Source organism: Dasypus novemcinctus, chromosome 1, assembly GCF_030445035.2.
Source record: "Dasypus novemcinctus isolate mDasNov1 chromosome 1, mDasNov1.1.hap2, whole genome shotgun sequence".
Classification (NCBI taxonomy): Eukaryota; Metazoa; Chordata; class Mammalia; order Cingulata; family Dasypodidae; genus Dasypus; species Dasypus novemcinctus.
The window spans coordinates 118,115,930-118,139,174 of NC_080673.1; the positions used below are offsets into that span (position 1 = coordinate 118,115,930).

General features: G+C 35.2%; 1 protein-coding gene across 2 annotated transcripts in view; it reads right to left on the reverse strand.

Annotated features, from left to right (window-relative positions):
* The window catches only part of ARHGAP24 (Rho GTPase activating protein 24), a 527,050-nt gene that overhangs the window by 268,717 nt on the left and 235,088 nt on the right, over positions 1 to 23,245 (reverse strand). For both annotated transcript variants that reach the window (XM_058296019.2, XM_058296028.2), the window contains exon 3: positions 1,067 to 1,154. In XM_058296019.2, the coding sequence (XP_058152002.1) occupies positions 1,067 to 1,154 (88 nt within the window). The remainder of the gene's footprint in view (positions 1 to 1,066; positions 1,155 to 23,245) is intronic.

Below are 23,245 nucleotides of genomic sequence, written 5' to 3' on the forward strand. Positions count from 1 at the left end.
TTCTCCCTGGGGGGAACATATAACACAGTGCATCTGACAAAGCTTTCTGCACTTCAGCTGTATTAATTGACATTTAGTCATGGATTCCTTTGTGAGCCAGAGGAACTTGGTGCAACAGCTGTTTTTGTTGAAGGGCAAAATAGATCTTCACTCTTCGATTCTTAGCAGTTATAAACCAGGGGAAAATGTTTTATCAACTGCTTTTGTACCAGGATTACTGATATTACTCATTGATATTACATATTACTCCTCCAAATAAATTCAAACCCACCCAAAATTATGGTTAAATCAATATCAATATAACATAAACTAAATCGGCCACATTCCTAGCTACCCTTTTCTTTCATCAAAGGATAAAGGAAAGCTAAAGAATTGACCAAAGAAGTAGAGCTTGTCCTTGAAACCATTGTTCTTGGGTAAGTCAAATATGTAAGTGGAGATCGGGTACACTGAAAGGGATAGGTTCCGATGACCAAAAAAAAAAATGAACTGGTAAGGAATAACTTTACCTGCAGGATTTTATGATTTGGCAGAGATGTCCTCAATCCTGCAAGCTAAACATACGGAAGAGGCTGGTTGGGAGGAAAACTGAGGTATAGAACTGTAATACTTAGTCATTTAGGGAGTTTTTTGTTCTGTCTTGTTTTTATAGCAAATGCTCTTTTGAGAGCCAAAGAGAATGTGGCCATGAATCAGTTGGGCATAGCATTCTACCTGTAAAACTTGTCAAGTTTCATACCACAAAAGCACTGCAAAATCAAATTTTGTTCATTATTGCCTTGTAAGTTCAAGGTCATGACTTCTGGTCAACTTTGGAATCTCATGGGCAGATAGAAATTCAATAGTCATGTTGCAAAGTGCACTTGTGTGTGTGTGCATTAATTTGTACCATTGTACAAACATGGGCATCATTATTTGCATGAATACTAACCAAATTTGAGGCTTGTCTCTTCTAATCAATATTGTCAACCCCTACTCAAGGAGAATAAAGCCTCTGTAAGCAGTCTTTGCCTTTACCAACTTGGAATGGCAATAATTGAATAATACCATAAAAAAAATAGCCTACCTGGAGCTACTTCAAAAAGGAATTTCCCTGGATTCTCTTCATTGCAGGGATGTTCAAAGACTTTATTTCCAGGCAGAAAAATTGTACCCTGTGAACACAAATACCCAAACTATCAACATAATCAGATAGAAAACATATCATCATCACCATCATCATCGAATATCTGAGGCACATCTGTAATCCAGAATATAGTAATATGCATTAGACTCTTCTATATCCCTAACTAACCAGAAATCATGTAACAGAATTGTATACATATAACATTTAAAAACATATTTGTTGAGCATCTAATATGCATGAGATTGAGCTGGGTGATAGATTAATTTTAAGCACCAATTTATTAAATGCTTTTTGCATACCAGAAATTTTAATGAGCATTCTACCAACATCTTATGAAGTAGGCTTCATTTTCCTAATTTTATTGCTGTGAAATCAAGACAGAGACATTAAAATAACTTAGCCAAAGTTGCAATAGGCCTTCTCTCAATTATCCCTCCTCTCTCTCATCTGTTAGATTTTCCTCTTTACTGATCACTCTTATTAGTAATTAGACATACTTTAAAGTCTGTCCCACAAAGCAGGTGTAGCTCAGTGGTTGAGCACCTGCTTCACGTTTGTGAGGTCCTGGGTTCAATTTCCCAGTACCTCCAACTTCTATTCCATTTAAATAATCATCATGACTCCACTTCCCCTCTGGTTATCACTATATCTTTCTCCTGGCCCAGTTAAGGGTAGTTTACACTGAATCTATTTCTTCATATGTACACTGCAGACTGGAACGTGGGTGTGTACACATATTTTCACTTGAATTAATCTCACAAAATTCATCCTTGACAATTTTCACTCCTCAATTAGTTTGACTTCCCAGCAGCATTCAACACTACTGGCCACTCTTTCTTGAAGCACTCTTTCTTGAAGTCTTTCCTTGGTATCTTAATTTTCTCTAGGTTTCCCCCTTCCTTCTCCATTGGCTCACTCTCTTTTGCTGACTCTTCCTTCTCAAACTGGCCTTTAAATATTAAAGTTTTCAAAACATTATCTAAGTATTCTTTCCTTTCTGGCTTTTTCTTATGACTTATATTAAGTTATAAGCCATTGAGTATCAGATTTATGTTTCTAACTCAGAATTGATCTCTGAGCTTCAGACCTTTATATCCAAGAATATATTTGACATTTCCACAAAGATAAACACCTTAATCTCAATTTGTCCAAGTTAAAATGCAAGTAAATTTGGTCCTCTTTATGTATTCCCAGTTCAGTACCCTGTTCTAAACAGTTGCAAAGGAGAAAATGTAAAATTCATTTTTGATAATCTTTATTCTTACTTTAGATCCACAGCCAACATAGTGCCTCATAAGTAACCCTCAGATCTACACTTCTCTTATTTCTACTACCCCTACTCCCTATATCATTTGGAATATTTGAAACACTCTTCATTGAATTCTCCACAATACTTCTCCAGCTTTCAACCAAATTTTTTCGTAATATAGCCACAGTGATCTTTAGAAACAGAAATATGATCTTGTAACATTCCTGCTTAAAAACCTTCAATAGCTTTTACTTGTCCTAGGATAAAATTGTGAGTGGTCTCTAAGCTAATTTTCCCACTCTTATACTCACTTTTATGATCCAGCCAACTGCCCTTCTATAAATGACATCATGCTCCCATCTAATTTAGGACTACCTTATTTCCCAGATTAATTTCTACTTATTTCTTAGATCAACTATATCTAAAATATATTTGCATAGTTTCCTGTATTTTTCCTGGATAGATTCACCACTGTTTGTAATTATGTTATTTGTAAGATTATCTTATTAATGCCTATCTCCTTCATTAAACTGTAAGGGAGCTAGGTTAATATGTATTTTTCTTCCTAATTTATCACCAATGCCTACACTTTTAGCTGGACTATAGTAAATGCTAAAAAGTGTATTGTTGGGTGAATGAACTGTTAATGCAGTAAAGCCAATATTCAAAACCAGGCAAGATAGATTAAAAACCTATGGTCTTGGGAAACAGATGTGGCTCAAGCAATTGGGCTCCTGTCTACCATATAGGAGGTCCAGGGCCTCCTAGTGAAGGCAAGCTGGCCTGTATGGCAAGCTGACCCATGTGGAGTGCTGGCCCATAGAGTGCTGCCCTGTAGGAGTGCTGGCCCACATGGAGAACTGGTGCAGCAAGATGATGCAACAAAAAGAATAAAAAAGAGAGACAATGAGAGATGCAGCAGCAGTCTGGAAGGTCACAGGATTGGCCCCCAGAGAATACAAGCAGATACAGAAGAACACACAGCGAATGGACACAGAGAACAGACAATGGAGGGAGGGGGTAGAAATAAATAAATCTTAAAAAAAAAAAAAGACTATGGTCTTGTCCACTACATCATAGTGTCCATTTTACCCAACTTGACACAATATTGACCAAAAATTGTATTCTACTCAACTTTCATCCTACCTTATTTGGCACAGAAAATTATAGTCATCTACTCCATTCCTCCTTCTGGGCTTAGAGTGATAAAGCACAATACTCTTTAACTAAAATCAAGGAATTGTAGGTTAGAAGTGTTTCTCTCCTCCATATCTTATAATTTGAGATGTCTGATGTACTGCCTTTGTTTTCTTCCTCCAGAAAGTAAATTTTCTACTTCTCATAACTTATAGTGTCTTCTGGCCTATGGGTCACTTTTAAGACTCAATAAATACTTTGAAGGTATCCATTAAAATTAAGACCTTTCTTTTAGATATCAGTTTAATTTATACAGTTGCTATTCAAGGTGCTATAATGAGTTATTTCAATTACATGAGTTTATTTTACTTACTGAAATTATGTAGTGATTTAATTCAATCTGTTGTTTACCTTAGTTTTAGAACATAGCGTTTAACCTTCCGGATAAGTATATGCATGCCTATATGTATGTGTACATGTATGCCCCCTGTTTAATTCTATATCTTCAGCCTCTACTTGGGTTCTAAAACTGTTTGTGTACCACATAAGTCAATTCCAAGCCACTGCCTGCATAAATAAACACATCCATGAAATATTAGCATGCCTCACTTGGTAATTATGGTAATGGAAAGAATCAGGGTAATACTATATTTTACTGTTTCTTTTTTTTTTATATAAATATATAAATAACTACTTCCTACTGAAGCTTTTCATTTTCAAATTTGACTTTATAAGGGTTTTACATTTTGGCAGTTTTCCAAACTAATTGCGCTGCACAAATAATAGTTTAAATATCAGTAGATAATGTTTAGGATAAGCTATAATGTCACTGATAAAAATTTACTGTGGATAATTCACTAAATCATTCAGTGAGTAAAATTAAAATCATTCAATTGAAAAAGTTAACTTAATTACATTGTATAGAAACCATATGGTTAAAGTACATAGCAAAAGGAAGTGCCTTTATTGCCATAGTAATTTTCAAATTATTCAGCAACATTTTTATTGCTAGGAAATTCAGATGAATAAAAATATCTATAATCTTTCCACCATAGATGACCAAAATTAACACCATATACCTCTTCCCATATCTTCATGTATTTATGTATATGTGTGTATAAAAATATACTCATTTTTAGAAAAAAACTCACAAGTAATTGAAATAAATGCTCATTTATAAACTGCATTAAAACTTAAAAGTAATGTACTTTATTACACCAATATAATAATCAAAATCATTTTAAAAAGTTGAATATTATATACTTGTCTAAATATACATACTTTAACATCCTCTATTGTTATAAATTGCCTATGCTTTTATGTAAGTGTTCCTATAAGAACCTTTTAATGAATACCCATCCATAAATCTTTGAATTGCTCCCTAATTTATTCCCTTAGGACAAATACCTAATTGAGGAGTTAGTAGTCAATATGCATGTACTAGGTTTGTGTGGATTTAGTTAATTCTTCCTAAGTTGCTCTAAATTAGCCCAAACATACAAGCACCCAACTAATAAGTAAGTAGAACTTAAGTGCCCAGTCTAATTGAAAGGTAATTTATTAAGAGACTATCATATGTCAGATGTTATTTCTAGAATCGTTGGTGTGTGGGGTGGGGTGGAGAGAACTCTTACTCAGCACAGCAACAGCTACACAGTCACAGAACTAGAGGACAAGTAAGTGCCAAAGTAGGTCAAAAAGAAATCAAATGTAGTAAAGGTTTAAGATGAGAGAGTCATGAGGGTGGTCTGATTAGATAGAAAAGATAATTATGAAGAAAATGTTTTTTAAAAAGAAATAGGGTTTAAGATTTAGAGAGCTGTGATAGTCTTCCAAAATGGAGGAAATGATATCACCACAAGCAGAATTAAAACCATATGTAAAAAGCACATTAGAATAAGGAGAAGATTCATGTAGAGGAATAAATAGGTTGTGTTGGTTATGTGGAGGGTATGTTATGTGGTGGCTTGAACTACGTATCCTATTTATACAAAATCTTAATCTTAATCTGCATGTCTGTGGTGAGAACCCATTGTAAATAGGCTCTCTTTAGATTTTTTTTTTTTTTTTTAGGTGTGGCCTGATTGAAGGAGGGTGGGTCTCAGTCTGGATTACTGGAGGCCTTATAAAGAAGACCTGAAGTCACAGTAATCAGAGAGGCAAGGACCTCGCCATGTGGCCTGAAGCAGAGATGCAAGCCAAGGAACTGTGAAGACTGTGACTAGTCATCACCAGAATGCTAGTCTTTGGGGAGATAGCAAGGCTTGCAAATATCTTCACACTGGACTTCACAAGTCAACAGATTTTTACTGTTAAAGTAAAAATTTGGGATTTGTGCTAGCAGCTCAGGCAAACTGTGACACCCAGGCAGAGGATGCTACACTGGGTATCCATAGCAAATGCTAATAGAGTAAGATCTTCAGCAAAGTAAATAGAGATGCAGGAATACCAACCTTTTAGCAATTTGCTACCATGAGCAATAATAACCTTGACATAAGGTGACAAACTCAAGACCTACACAGAATAATTGGCAGTAAATTTGCATTAAAGATGCATTATTAGAGATGTGCTTTTTAAGATATGTGCAAAGAATCTGGTTATAGCTTAAATAAAGAGAATGAAGGTGAAGGAAGAGTCAAAGACAAATTCAATTTTTCTCCACTATCTATCTAGAAGAAATGTGATGCCTCTTGTTAGATATAGGGGATCAGGAAGACTTAAGCTCTACAAGGCTCATGTACTTAAGCCAAAGCCCTGCAATATTTTTTAATTTATGTTAGTAATTGGTGGTTTAGAACTGTATGTACCTCAGAAAATCAAATTCTTAAAGCAAATCCATTCCTTGGGTGTAGGTAGGACCTTTTGATGAGGTTACTTAAGTCAAGACATGGTTCAGGGTGGATCTTAATCCTGTTACCAGAGGCCTTTATGAAAGAATGTAATTCAGACAAAGAGACAAAAGGCCATGCAAGCAAGAAGCAGAAAACAAAGAAACCCAGAGGAGAAGGGAGATACCAGCAGATGCTGCCATGTGCCTTGTCATGTGGCAGAGGAGCCAAGGATCTCCAGCAGTCAGTCTTTGGGAAGGAAGCATTACCTTGATGATACCTTGATTCGAACATTTTTCTCAGCCTCAAAACTGTAAGCTTATAAGAAAATAAATTCCTATTGTTGGGAAGCAGACTTGGCCAAATGGATAGGGCATCTGCCTACCACATGGGAGGTCCGTGGTTCAAACCTCAGACCAACTTGACCCATGCGGAGCTGGTCCATGAGTAGTGCTGATGCACGCAAGAAGTGCCCTGCTACGCAGGGGTATACCCCGCACCCTATAAGGAGAGCTGCCCAGCACGAAAGAAAGTGCAGCCTACCCAGGAATGGCACTGCACACACGGAGAGCTGACACAGCAAGATGACACAACAAAAAGAAATACAGATTCCCGGTGCTGCTGATAAGGATAGAGGAGGTCACAGAAGAACACACAGTGAATGGACACAGAGAGCAGACAGCTGGGGACAGGGGAGGAGAAGAGGAGAGAAATAAATAAAAAGTAATTTCTTAAAAAAAATCTTAATGTTAAAGCCAACACATTTCATGTTATCTGCTTTGAGGAGTGTATTATTCAGCCAAAGAAGTGATGATGCAAAATACCAGAAATTGGTTGGATTTTATAAAGGCTCTTTCTTTGGGGTAGGAGCTTACAGATACCAGGCCATAAAGCATAAGTTACTTCCCTCACCAAAGTCTATTTTCATGTGTTAGAGCAAGATGGCTACCGATGTCTGTGAGGGTTCAGGTTTCTTGGATTCCTCCCTTCCAGGGTCTTGCTTCTTTCTGGGTTCAGGGTTCCTCTTTCCCTGGGGCTTATTCTCATTCCTCTGCTGCTTACTTCCTGGGGCTCCAGCGTAAGGCTTCAGCATCAAACTCCAACATCAAAACTCCAACATCAAAAACCCCTAACTCTGTCCTTTGCCATGCCTTTTATCTGTGAATCCCCATCCACCAAAGGGTAGGGACTCAACACCCTACTGATGTGGCCCAATCAAAGCCCTAATTATAATTTAATCATGCCCAGGCACAGACCAGATTACAAACATAATCCAATATGTATTTTTGGAATTCATAACTATATCAAACTGCTACAAGGAGTCTAGGTAGCTAAAACAGTATCTGTGCTGGATATTTTCTATTTGCCCCTCCAGGTGTTCTCTCTACCATTCTACTTGTTCTGTATCCCCAGTAGATTAACATCTATGAATTGCTTGAAACAGACTCTCTTGTCTTTGACTTCAGATTCGAATTCGAAGAAGATTCGAAGAAGAAGACAAAAGAGAGAAGTCAAGAGATTTATTTATTTATTGGTTTGGCTATTTTAAGCACATCTCCTACAAGTTGGCTTTCCTGAAGGTGCAGATTTCCTCAGGTTCCAGTAAAACTAAGGGTAGTTTTGATTTCCCCCCTTATTAAGCCTCAGGGTGCTTTCATGATCTGTTAGTTTCTGTTAATCCTTTCAACATTTTATAAATGATTTATTACACTCTCTTCAACTATCCATTTTGAGGTTGAGGCACCCGTTTCTTGCTGGAATCCTTAGTGACAAAATATCCAGGGTGCAAGTACTGTGAGTTTTCTAAGAAAGGGTATATTATTCCCATGATGTTCAATATGCCCCATCACAAGTTTAGGATGATCAGAGAGCTCTCAAGTATAAGAAAGGGTGTAATATTTTTGATAGGCATTCAGCACATATGGCAATATGTAAAAAGCAACAACTAATTAGCATATTCAGAATTAAGTTATATTTACTTTTACCCAATAACATCCCTTTACAAAGAAACTTTAAACCTCAAAATGGAGTAACCTGTGATAAGCTCAAAATCTTTACTAGTTTGACAGCTAACTGTTGGCAAAAGCAAAATAATTGGGAAGCATATTACTATTTTGTTTTTAGTTAAAATTGCTATTAAAAAAACCCCACATCTGTAGTTAATATGAGATGATTGAGCCAAAACCCTAGATATTGGGGTAAGGCTAAATGCTGCTGAAAATAGGCTTGGCATCTATGGAATTTGAATTGGAAAAATATATGCCTGTGCGGTAGCTTTTTTAGTTTCACAAGCACAATGGAAAGATTTTTTACAACATGCACAATGACAATGAGCAGCTGAAGGAACTAGGCAAAGTCTGAGCTTGACAATATAGAGTATTTTTAAGAATAGACAGAGGTTTGAAAATGAGATCGAGGTAAAATAAATATGAATCAACAGTTTTTATTACATTATCATAGGTTGGTCAGATTTTCTTTTCTTCATAGCAAATAATTTCACTACTTTGTCTAATAAATATTAATAAAAAAAATACCTGGCATTTTCCAGGCCCTGTCACAAGCACAGAAAATACAATGGTGAGAAAGGCAGACCTTACTGTCCTTGTACTTCTGAATATTAAAATTAGAAGACAGGAATATGAAGAACATTATAAGTAACTCTCTGGAAAAGGCAACAGAGAATACCATATACTTATGAAAAATTTAAAACTACATTCACAAGAACCCTGGACATATAACAACTTGTGGATAATAATGTAGTTTGTTTTAAATAAATCTGTTGGAGTCAACTGCTTAGGTTCAAATTCCAACTCTAGCACCTACAAGTCATGTGACCTCATTCACACTTCTTACCATCACTATTCCTCAGTTTCTTCACTCTTAAAATGGAATAAACCCAGAACCTGCTTCACAAGGTCATTGTGAACTACTACATGAAAACATTGCAAAAACAAAAACAAAAACAAAACAAAACCTGGTATACAGCATATCTATTAGCTGGTTTATATATATATATTATATATATATATATTAACTTTCTATATCCCAGAAGCCTTAAAGATATTTTAGGCCCATATTTTGCTAATGAGATTACGACTGCAAGTGTTCAATATATATCTGCTAGTATTATTATGTAGTTAGGTAAATAGGTAGATTAACTAGAAAATTTAAAGTCAGTTTTTACTAACTTCTGCTTGCAAGGCCAGACTAAAAAGAAAAGCAAATAAAACTCTAATTACCAATCATCATAATAAAAGTCAATGACATAATAATGATGTTGATAGTAATGATCACTAACATTTCTTGACTGCTATCACTTTCCTGAACACTTTACATGAATTATCTCATTAACCCATACAACAATTCTATGATGTAGATTTTTTCATTTTATGAGGAAATGAGGTTCAGGGAGCACCTAGCAGAGTGTCTGGCATAGTTGATTTCTATTACATATTTGCTTAAACAAAAAAATAAATAAGCTAATGCAAGTGTGGATGTAACGTCTGCTTTAAGGATTTTACCTTTAGTTATTATATAATTTACATTTTCATTTCTAATAAATAATTCTTATTTAAAGACTTTTTAATAGATCTTATAAATATTCATCAAGTTCCTTCATAGCCTCTAAGATTAGTTACACAGATTCCTGAGCCCCACCCCCCAATTTTTAAAAAATTGCTGGTGTTGTAAGGGAAGGAAGAGAGGGTGGGAGACTTACAAACTTGTACCCCTGAGAGTCTACCCAAATAATTATGATATGAGGAACAAAGATCTAAGCATTATTATAAATTGCCTTATAAAAATAGCAAAAAATTAATAAAGTTTGCACAAAATGTAGAATGCACTATTTTTCTTCAGATAATAGAAAGCACAAAAGCAAATAAGTAACATTTTCAAATCACTTCTTAAATTAACAATGACAAATATAATAGCATGAGGCTACTTTACAATTTCTGAATAAATAGAATCAAATTTTCTATGTAGATTTCTCATCTTGCTGTTTTATATTATGAACTGAGGATCGAGCAACTGAGCAGCAGTGTCATCTTGGGTTAATTTTAATTTTAAGAGAGCACTTGCATAATATTACTGCATCTTTTCAAATCCTAAGAGGATAACAAAATAGCATTAGGTATGATGGAGAAAAATAGGCAAAGAGTTTTGATGGAGAAAAATAGAAATAGTGTTTTGATATAATTTATTGTAAAGATTTTAACCTTTTCTTTTCAGACACAGAGATCCTTTTTGACGTAGAAGAAGAACATGAATTTCCTCTCTGACGGAGTCCTTCTGATCTACATTCTCCCTGGGAACTTAGCCATCACCATTATAGCAATATTTGAGTCACCCCTGTTTGTCAAGATGTTTTTGATTATTTGAAGAAAGGAGAAACTCTTTGATTGAGGGGGAAAAATTATAAATTGAAAAACTGTGAAAAGGAAGACTATCCTTCTAAAACTAAAATTCTATAATCACAGAGACTCAAATTCGGTAGAGACCTTAGACGTTACATTTCTCAACCCTAATTAATATAAGAATCTCTTGAAAGAATCACTAGAAGCCACTATTTGCCAGAAATATCTCACAAGCTTCCTTAAACTACCCTATGCCATTATTGAAAGATTGTAATTGGGAGAAAAATAATTCCAAATGTTGACACAAAATCCATCTCCCAACAACTTCCACGCTAAGTTCGTCCCTCAGGAGTGAAATCCCCTTGCCACCTCTGAATTATAACAGCTAGCCTCTGCCAAGATTTACTATGTGTTAGCACTGTGCTGTATTTGTGGCTCTTTAGAACAACCCTATGTGGACATACAGTTATAACTGTCCATTTTACAGAAGGAAATGTTGAAGCATGAATAAGTTGAACATCATACAATTGGTAAATTGCACATATGCAATTTGTCCCCTGGGATCCCGAGCTCTACTTCCTTACCATTATTCTTTATATACTAGAAAGCTGCAAAGCTACAATGTGATGTCTTAGTTTATTCACTAATTAATTTATGTAATGAATATATATTTATGATCTATCATATGCTGAGGACAAAATTTTTAAAGAATTTATTTCATACGCAAGTTTTTTTGAGAAAGACAATTTATATTTTATATAACTATGAGGATATTTTTATTTTAATTTAATTTTGGCTTTCTGTGGCAAACAGCTACTCTTCTTGCTTAGTAAAATCATCTCAGGGGAAAATTTCAGTGACTAAAATTTTTGGATCCAAAAGTCTTAACACATTTAATCTTAGATGGTCCATTGATTTTATTGTTGCTCTCATACATGTTTGTTACTAGCTCCTGTCCCAAGCTACTCAAATGCCATCGGTTTATTTCTCCCCCTTAAAAATATTGACTCAGCTGAGTGATTCAATTTCAATTATTTATATTTCTCCCTTTTCTGACCAACCAGAGATAGTTAATATTATCATCCTAAAATATAGTTTAATTCAGCAATAGTTAAAATTAATTTAACTACCTTCCCACTTCAAGAATGCTTAGTGGGAAGCAGATTTGGCCCAACAGATAGAGCGTTTGCCTACCACATGGGAGTCCAGGGTTCAAACCCAGGGCCTCCTGACCCGTGTGATGAGCTGACCCACGCACAGTGCTGATGCGTACAAGGAGTGGTCTTTTGATAATTGTTTTAACATGCATTGATTTGCTGCTCTAGGAAAGTGTTCTAACCAAACATCTCCAGCACACAGACATCAAGACAATGTTACAATCCTAACTCTACTTGAAATTTTATTGCATTCCTTCTCTAGGTCAGGCACTGTCTCAAGTGCTGAAGATATAGCAGCACAGAAAGTAGGCAAGGCCCCTTCTCTCATGGAGCATTCCTTTGAATGAAGGAAGAAATATATACATCTACATATACATAAAGAATAAATAAACATTGGGAATTATTAGATAATGTGAAATACTGTGCAGTTATTTTAAAAGGATGGTATGATTCAAAATGCCTGGATGGATATTTTAGATTAGTTGGTTAAGAAAGGCCTCTCTGAGCATGTCCCATTTTAACTGAGATCTAAATGCTAAAACATCCACTTATATGAAGATGAAGGAAGATCCAAATGATGAAGGGGTAACTGGTGATGTCTCAGGAAGACAGGGGTGATCAAGTCTGGCTTTATAAGCTAAAGTTAAAGCATTTAGATTCTATTCTAAGTAAGATCGGGAGCCATTTGAGAGTTTTCAGCAGGGCATTATCCAATTTATATTTATAAAAGAACACTGGCTCTTATGTAGAAAACAAATTGTGAAGAGTGGAAGCAGAAGCCCAGACTAGTTCAGGCTAGAGAAGGTGGTAGACATTGAATAATTTGGCATATGTTCTGAAGGTAAATAGGAGTTGGCAGTGTGTTGGGTGTGAGGCTTAAGGAAAGAGAGGAAACAAGGACATACTTAATTTTTTTTGTTTTTAGCCCTAGAGCACTGGGTAGAAGGCAACTCATTTATAATGGGAAAGAGGGGGAACTGGGAGAAGCAGGATTTGGGGTGAAGTTAAGAGTTCAGTTTAGGCCATATTCCATTTGAAATTCCTGTTAGACATGCAGAAAATGACAAGTAGGAAGCTGGATTTATGAGTCTGAATCTCCAGAACCAGATTCAGTCTGCAGATTTAGCTTTGAGAATCCTCAGACACCAAATTGTATTCAAAGTCAAGAAACTTATTGAGGTAACCTAGGGAGAATGTGTGGACTGGATAAGATAGGAGTTGGGTCTAGGGAAGCTGTTCATGGCACACCTATATCTAGGGAATCTGTAGAGTAGAGGGAGTATAGCAGTTTGATATAGTTATGAATTCCAAAAATAGATATTGGATTATGTTTGTAATCTGATCTGTACCTGAGCATGATTGAGTTATGATTAGGGCTTTAATTGGGCCACGTCATTAGGGCATTGAGTCCCCACCCCTTGGTGGGTGGGGATTCACAGATTAAAGGCATGGCAAAGGACAGAGTTGGGGGTTTTTTTGATGTTGGAGTTTTGATGTTGGAGTTTGATGCTGAAGCCTTAAGCTGGAGCCCTGGGAAGTCAGCACACAGAGAAAAGAGAAGCAAGGCCTGCGAAGAGAAGGCTTGAGCCTGGAGAAGAACACAGAGGAAGAGAGATGGCCCCTTAGACACAGCAGAAGCCCTGGGAGAGTGACAGAGCCATTTGCCTGATAGTCTACAGCTGACCTTGTGGAGAAAACAGAGAACCTGAGTCCAGAGAGAAGCAGGACCGGAAAGAGAAGAACCCTGGAAGCCTGAATTCTGGCAGACGTTGACAGCCATCTTGCTGCAACACGTGGAAAGAGACTTTGGTGAGGGAAGTAACTTATGTTTCATGGCCTGGTATCTGTAAGCTCCTACCCCAAATAAATACCCTCTATAAAACCCAACCAATTTCTGGTATTTTGCATCAGCAACCCTTTGCCTGACTAATATAGGGAGTGAGCAAAGTAGATAGAAGTGGGGTGGCTATGGTAGGAGAAGTAGGCACAGTATTACAAAAGCCACAAAGAAAACTGTCACAGGAAGTGATCATTTGCATCTGAGCAGGCAAGTGAGAGCCAGACCTGAGGACTGACTAATGGATTTGGCTTAAGGAAGTCACTGACAAGAATAGTCTTAATGGAGCGTAGAAAAGCAAGCACAATTCAATTAGATTGAAGAAAGAACTTGAGATGGAAATGTGCACCTGCTGACTATGATAATCTATGCAAAAGTTTTGATATGGAAGGGGTGAGAGAAATGAGTTAGTAATTAAAGAAGGATGCAGCAACCAAAGTATGTAAATTTTGTTTTATTTTGCTTTAGAAGTAGATGTAATAAATAGAGCATATTTATTTGTTGATGAGAATGATTCAGTAGAAAGGGAGAACAAGGATCCCAGAATAATTTATTGAGGAGTCCATTCTTCCCAAATGATATTTCTATGCACACTTTATCAATAAATTATGTTCAATATATGTGAAGATGTGTTTCTCACCTCTTTATTTTCTTCTGTTGGTCAATTTGTCTACCTCTGTACCAATACAACATTGTATTCATTATTGTACTTTATATTTGGTGAGGCAAATCTCCTAGTTTTTTTCTTTATCGGTAATATCTTAGCTATCTTTGCCCTTTTCCCTTCCACATAAAGTTAGAAACTGCCTGTCAATACCTTCCTACAAAATAGTCTACTGGGGTGTTTTCTGGCACTACATTGAATCCATAGATCAATTTGTCTTCCTAAAATATTAACCCTTCCTGTAAAATAATAGAATCTTTATAGTTATAAGACTTCTAATCCTTCTCCATTAAATTAAATGTCTTTCAGTAAACAATTATAAATTTCTCCATAGAATGGAATATATATTTGGATATACTTTGATTCTCTTACAAATGGCATTTAAAAATGTTTCCTAACTGTTTACTGCTTGCATACTTGCATATGGAAATGTATATTTACCTTGTATACAACATTCTTGGTAACTCTCTTATTTGTAAAGTATTTTGGGTTTTCTAGACAAGCATGTTGTGTGTGAATAATGCCAGGTGTGTATCTACTTCTCCAGTCCTGAAACATTTTCTTTTCTTTATCTTGCCGTGTCCTGGCTAGACCCATTAATAAAATGGTAAATTGAAGTGATGATTGTAAATATTCTTAATCCTCACACTAAAGGGGATGCTATCAGTGTGTCATCATCAAGTATAAAGGCTAATATAGCTTTTTGTTTTTAAAGATACTCTTTACCACTTTAAGAGAGCTCTCTTCCATTCCTACTTTGCTAAGAATTTTATCAAATGCTTTTTTGTATCTATGAGGATAATCATATGATTTTTCCTGCAAATGTTATTATGATAATAATTAATGTTAAAACTTAATATAAGGCAGAGCCAAATTTATATTGAAAACAATTTCATTTCCTTCTTGGGCACATTGCAATATTACATGCCCCAGGCACTCGTATACCTAGATGGGATTATGTGACCAAAGATATGTGGTCAAAAGGGATGAGCTACCAGACTTGGCTAAAAACATCATAATTCAAGTGATACAGTTTTTAAGAGATTTGAGGACCATGAAGGAATGACTTTTCCATGATTCCCTACCCCACTTCTCCTCATTCGTATGACTGAAAAGGGGATAACTATATTACAAGGCCACAAAATGATATTAGATTTCAGACCTAATGACATATATATAATGAAGTTACTTCATTGCTCCAGGAATATTCTTTCCATTAATGTTTGAAGAACACCATCACTTTATTGGAGCTTTGATATCTTTAGGAAACCATGATATAATGGGTAGTATTTGAATTTTTCTAGTGATTCATTCCTAATAAAAGAAGCAGGATAGTCCCACTGGAGGACTTTGAGCCACTAGATTGACATGGTCTCTAAATATCTCAAGACTGGAAATATTTCTGATTCCTCTATCCTCAATAATTACAAAGCCACCAGTCATATAGAAGGCACCGATAAAATTTTATTGAATGGCTGAATGAATGAAGCTACTTAATCTCTTGGTGAGTTTCATTATCTATAAAGGGGCTAGTAATAACCTATAATACACACTAACACAGAGGCTAATTTTGAGATTACGATTAAGTAAGGCACATGGAATTTGTAAACTGTGAAATGCTATAGAAAAGATCACTACAGGGAAGCGGACTTGGCCCAGTGGTTAGGGCGTCCGTGTACCACATGGGAAGTCCGCAGTTCAAACCCCAGGCCTCCTTGACCCCTGTGGAGCTGACCTACGTGCAGCGCTGATGTGTGCAAGGAGTGCCCTGCCATGCAGGGGTGTCTCCCGTCTAGGGGAGCCTCAGGCGCAAGGAGTGCACCCCATAAGGAGAGCCACCCAGTGCAAAAGAAAGTGCAGCCTGCCCAAGAATGGTGCCACACACACGGAGAGCTGACACAACAAGATGACGCAACAAAAAGAAACACAGATTCCCATGATGCTGACAACAGAAGCAGATGAAGAAGATGCAGCAAATAGACACAGAGAACAGACAACTGGGGTGGGAGGGTGGAGGGGAGAGAAATAAATAAATAAATAAATAAATAAATAAATAAATAAATAAATCTTAAAAAAAAAAAGATCACTACATTTCATTCTCTCAAGGTGAATTTTGTCTAATAATAAGAGGTACTGAAATCTAAAGTTGGTTTTCTTAGGTAAGTGAAGCTCTGTTTCATCAGAGGAATTCAGACATGAATCGAAAAACTACCTGGTGGGGTTGTTAGGGAGGGGCTTCCAACAGAGCAAGTCCATTTGACCTCTTGATATTTCTTCTCTTTTCTAACATAAAAGCAACATGCTATAAGGGAGTAGGGAGGTGAGTAAGGAATGCATTCATTAGGATTACTTTTAGCTGGAGAAGATAGTAAAATAAGAGAAGAGGCTTGAGATTCTGAAAGAACTAGTTTAAAATTCTGACTTTTCCACATCTGAGATTTATGATTTTGGAAAAATTGCTGAAAATATCTGTATCTCTATTTCCTCATCAGTAAAATGTATCTAATAAACTAACTTTCCACAGAGGGTTGCTTTGAGGTTTAAATAAAATAGTGCAAGTGAAGTGCATCGCATAGTTATATCATAGTTAGAGATCGGTAAATACTGCCGTTACTAATATCATTTGTCTTCTAACTCTAGTTTAGTGATTCATTGGGTACAGGACAGAATTTTAGCACTGAATAAACATTTGCTACTTTCATTATTTCATTCATGGTCTATCATTACCATCCATATTGAAAAATAACCACTTCTATAATGTTATTCAAAGTAATTTCTGCTGAAGAATAAAAGATGCCTGAGCAAACTACTACAACAAATCTCTGCAAGATTTCAGGATCATCTTATGGACAACTTTTCTTTAGCAAATTGGCAAATGAAAAACCAGAAAACCTTTGAAACATGAAAACTTAGTCAGTGTTCTAAACAACAATTTCCTCAGCTCACTCAGACTATTATACCTCCTACCAACAACTGGCAGGTAGAGATCAGGAAAAAAGTCTCTCATTTCCTTTCTAAAAGAGAAATTAAAAAAACTAACAAGATATTTATGACATAAATTAGATGCTTTGTGAGTACTCAGAACTCAGGGTACAATAGCCATGCTGGTTTCCTCTTTATTCCCGGCTGAGATAATTAACTTTCATTCTTGTGCCAGGGACATCCATGACCTAATTTTTGGATGGGACCATAAACTGCCCAATTTTAATAATGGTCATTAGATTCTCCTTTTGCAAGGAAAGAACTTGTGTCCTGTATATATGTTTGAAGGAAAGAACTATTTTCAACTATTTCTATTTTTTCTATGAAAAATAAAATCTTATAGAGTGTATGTGATTAACTATGTGTTCATCTAGTACTTTCTGAGGATCTAAAATCAGAATATAAAATCTAGTTGCATTTTATAATTATTATAACTATCAAAGTATTAAAGAACCTTATTGGAAATATCTTGCTAGACAATGTGAAAATAAAAATTAAATGGATTAAAGTAGGACAAAAATTCTTATCTTTTTGACTTTCAAAATTAAATACTAATTTAGGAAGCACAAGGAGAGGTTCTAAATTTTTCTGGTGAGGAAAATGGAAATGCACAAACAAATCATTTATGTTTCTGCATTCTCTTTACTCCTAAACACAGGTAAGAAAGATGCCTTCGCATGGGTATACACAGCAAGGGTTCTAAAAAAGGAACTTTGAATTAAGAGAAAATAAATAAAATAATATGCTCCAGTAATAGGTATTGAAAACACATCTTTCTTTAAGGGCTCATGTTTCACTAGATTTTTAAAACAAATTAATTGTTGCTAATCATAGAAATCTATTGAATTAAAAGTGAACTCTCAAAATTTCATTATGACAGGTGAATTTTAGGAAGGAAGATGAAATTTTATAGTAGCATTTATTCTTATCTAGAAGTTTTCATAGTATATTCAATCCTTTTAAATTTTATAATGAAGCAAAATACATTTTGTTAAATTGTCTTTAAAATATCTCCAATAATTTGAGTGATACAGTTTTTAAGAGATTTGAGGACCATTAAGGAATGACTTTTCCTAACAGAATTTTGAGAGGTATCTGTTCCCTAAGTAATTTTATATCTATATGTCACATAATCTTAGAGCTGGAAAGTATATTAAAAATATTCAGTTCATCCTCCTAAAAAATAACCTCAATGCCTTCTTTATCCATCTTCTCTTGCACACCCAATGGAAAGGAAGTTACTACCTCTTGAGGAAGTTCCTGTCAAATGGTCAGCCTCTTTCCAAGAACTACTTCACACCAAGTAAATATCTGAAATCTGACTTTTGAAAGTCTCCTTCCTGCCATACCCCATTTCTCCCTTCCGCCAAAACAGTTGGCCTGGTTCTGTTCTCTGGCACTTGACATCTTCGAAGACAGCTACAATGCCTGGGCCACGTCTCTCTTTGTATATATATATATATAAACTGTTCAACAAAATTATCTTCCAGACTCTTCATCATCCAGATAGCACTCTGAATCCATGCAGTTTGTCAATATAATCTGTTGAAATATGGCGCTCAGCCCAATGCTCCACAAGAAGCCAAACAAAGTAGAAGTAAGGAGCATGGATTCTGAAGGTATATAAGCTCTGCCTCTTCTCAGGGGTCATCTTGGTTAACTTCTTGAACCTCTCTGTTCTCTGTGCCTCAGTCTCTTCATCTATAAGGTAGAAATAATAGCTCTTGATTTATAAAAAAGGTGACAGTTTAACACAATACCTCACATAGTAAGCACACAAAAGTGGCAATATTTTTAAAAATGTTGGACTATATCTTCCTATCTAGGGACAATGCGATTCAATTAAAAGGGTTTAAATTTTTTCTGAGTGTCCACCAGGATTTCTATACCCATGCAAGTAATCATTTAACCTAAATGTATATATGCTTTATTTTCTTTGTATATTCTATATATATTCAGACATTTGCTTTGTTAAAATTTCTTCCTAATTTGGGTTGAGAAACTAAATTTTGGGTTAGAGTATAGTGTCTATTATTTGTGTAAAATGCATAGCTTATAAGGGATTTTGAAGTATAACTTCTTATTTAAACTTATTTCATTAATTTTATAATTTTCCCTTTTTTACATTCAACATCTTTTCACTTGGGTTGCATCTTATATAAATAATGGCAAGGTAAAATTTAAATTACAGTGTTCTTTTCTTTCTCAGTGATATATGAAAGAATGGGATTTCTTACCTTTGACATGGACTTATATTAATTGAAATGTGACTTGAAAGTGAAGAATAGGTCCCTTCATTACAAAAGGAAAGGAAATCAAAAGCAACCCCTCATCTTCTCCTCCACTTTTGTAAGTGACTGCGATCTCCAAGGGTCTACCCTCACACTCCAAATTTTCAACATTTATCAGTACCCTCTTTGGCAATTAATCTTATAATACCTTATGATGTTTTTTACTTTTCATTTTTTTCTATTTCATTTCCATGTTTATACTTTTGAAAATATTTACTGAGCCCCACTATATGCCAAATACTTTTCTAAGCATATAGGTTATGGTGGTTAAAATATAACACAAAATAACAATAACAAAAAGCAGATCCTGCCCTTGGAGCTTACTTTGTAATGATGGAGAGACATAAATAAATGTATGATATAGTCATAAAGCTTCATTAATTTAAAAAGAGTTTAGAACAATTGAACACCAAGAATTGAGCATCATATTTTTTAATCCCTCCACAGGTCACAGTACATCACCTTATACACAGGAAGTGGTCAATGAATTCAGTACCTTATGATGGTTAATTTGGCAAAATTTACATTTAGATACTGCCAAATTTCCCTTATCACTGTCTAATTTTCTCTTTTATTTTTCGCCTGCTCTATTCTATAGATACTTCGTAAAAAGATTTCTCATAGCCAGGAGCAGCTCTGCTCGTAATCCTCAAAAAAACTTGAAACAACCCAAATGTCCTTCACCTGGTGAATGGCTAAACAAACTGTGGTACAACCATACAATTGAATACTACCCAATAATATGAAGGAAATAATTCCTGGCAAATGCACAGCATGGATAAATTTCAAAAGCATTATGTTAAATGAAAGAAGTCAGACGCAAATGGCTACATACTATGGTTCCATTTATATGACATAATGGAAAAGATAAAATGATAAGAAAATGTATTAGTAGCTACCAGGGTCTTAGGTTAGGGAAGGCTGTAACAATGTAGAGATGAGGAGGGTATTTTTGGGGGCTATATAATTGTTCTGTACTTGATTTTGGTGTTGATTGAGATTATATAGCTATGTAAAGAATAGATCCAAAACCTGGTTTTTAAAAATACAGTGTTGCTGATTCCTTGGGGTTGGGTGGGGGAAGGTTCACACTGCTGCCAGCTTAGCCATTCTAAAATACTACTTCACCCTTAAGCCAGTGTTCAGGCCCATCTGTAATCCAGCCCCACCTACCCTGAACACCTTGCCTTGTGGTGCCCTCTATACACATCATTCCATCCAGACTGACCTACTCCACCACCCGGAAACTTACCTTGTGCATTTCTCCTCATAGGAATGCTCAAATTCCTATTTCACGCTATTTCCCTCCATGTAAAAAGCTCAAAGACAGGAGTTAAGAGCATTCTGCATTTTTGTAAGCTCCCCCATAAGGTCTATCATACTCCATTCAGAGAAAATAGTGTTTTTCACGTTAGGTGCTCAAAGGAATTTGTAAGAATGGTTAGTTGGATGAAAGAATGAAAAATACATGACTTAATTTCTTCCATAACCATGGCTCTTGGTGACCAAGCAAGTTTCATTTTAATTATTCTATTTCTCTCCTACTTGATAGGATCTGCTTTTAACCTAAGGTAAAAATAAAATGTCCATTTTTCCCTGTTTCAGTTTCACCAGTAATGGTCCGATGGTCTCAATAATAATCTTGCTTTGATTCTTATTTTCATTCATTTTCCCCTTCACCCTCCCAGGATGAGGTTTCTCTTCATTCTTTTCCACACGTGACCATTTTCTGGCATTACTGTCTCTCACATGGACCTCTGTGATTGGGTTATTGGCAGCTTCTGACCCTACACCTGCTGGTCCACATTCAACCTTACACGGAGCCAAGCAGGATCTCCTCAATGTTTTAAGCACATTCAGCTACTTTTCAAACTCCAGAAGTGGCTTTGACAAGTCAAAACATCTGTTTATGTTTACTCACAGTGAATATGGGTGGGTGTGGGATATACAGAACTTCAATGTACAAATACAAAAACCAAAGTCACATCAAAGTAAATATCATTTGCCTTTTCATAATAATGATATCTAACATCAAATGTTTAAAATGAGTACAAATGATGAAGTAAATTGAGCATGCACTTAAGCTTGAATATATAGTCATTATATAGTCTTCAAACAACCTCAATTACAATACATCGAAACTCACAAACCACAGGACAAACCAAACAAAATAAAACAGATCATTTATCTTTTTCTTTTTGACAGTATACTGAATAAATCATTGATGTTAGAAAGTAAATACCAAATTGCAAAAGAAATAATTATTTTACTTGAAAATGCATCTTTTATTGAAATACTTTAATATCTGTTGCAATTTTAATGCTGTGCTAATGGATATCAAAACATTTCAGTTATACTACATTTAAAAATATATATTTCATAAAAAGATATTGATGAATTATTAAAGATCAATTATATTGACATCTATTACTATCCTGAAATAATTATTTTAAATGTGTACTCTTGCTCTAATTTTAAGAAAATTACATCTGTGTAAATATAATGTACATTTATTACTTTTAGCCAAAAAAGAAGAGTAGATATTTAAAAAAAATTTTTCACTTCTCTATTTCATTCTGCCTTTTCACCAAAATGTAACAGTGTTTACTTCCCTTTTTAACTTCTTCCTCTTGCTTCATCTTACATATATACTCACATATAATAGTCATATGGAGAGAATCTTTATTATATAAAGTGTGTATATTTTAAATACTTATATGTAAAAACAAGAGATAGAGAAAAAAGAGAGACACCCATTCACAGAAACAGAAATAAAGTTTCAAAAGGAGAAATACATTCCCTGGATTTGAAGAATTTGTACACAGAATTTTTAGACTAAAAAAACTGGGGCCAAATCTCTGGTTATTTTGTTCTCTCAAACAAGGTACAAAGGAAGTATGATCTGACCACACTACAGATGGTTTGGAGGATTAGTTTAAAAAAAAAAAAAGAATTTTGTTAAATTCATTTGCCATGTGTTTTCATTCAGTTGGAGTCTCCATTCTATTAGACAAATACATATAGTACACAGATGTTTATTGTGCCACTGCCTCCATAGTTTGTACAAATGTATAAGTTAACTAGATTTCTGAACACCTGTCAGGAGAAGCTTAAAAATGTATAAAACAATACCCAGCTTACCTGAAAATGGTATTAAACCATTACAGGTATTAAAAGTGGAAATGGAAATATATTAGCAAAAAGAGAGAAACTAACCATATATCTGAAATGATTCAGATAAATCATTCAGCTTATTGGATTCTAAATAAGGTTATGCATTTCTTTTTTTTTAATTTTATTTTTAAAATATTACATTCAAAAAATATGAGGTCCCATTCAACCCCACCGCCCCCACCCCCGACTCCCCCCACAGCAACACTCTCTCCCATCATCATGACACATCCATTGCACCTGGTATTTCTTAAACATACATGTACCTTTTTCTTATTCTGATGGTAAAAACATTGTGTAAATATTTTTCCTTCCTATTATTTAAGTTACCAATCTGAACTTAGACTCCATTAAAAGCTGACGAAGAGGAAGAAATGAAAATATTGAGTTGTATTCAGACTCATTTATAATAAAAATAAAAAGCTGCTGGTCTTTAAATGAGGGTGTT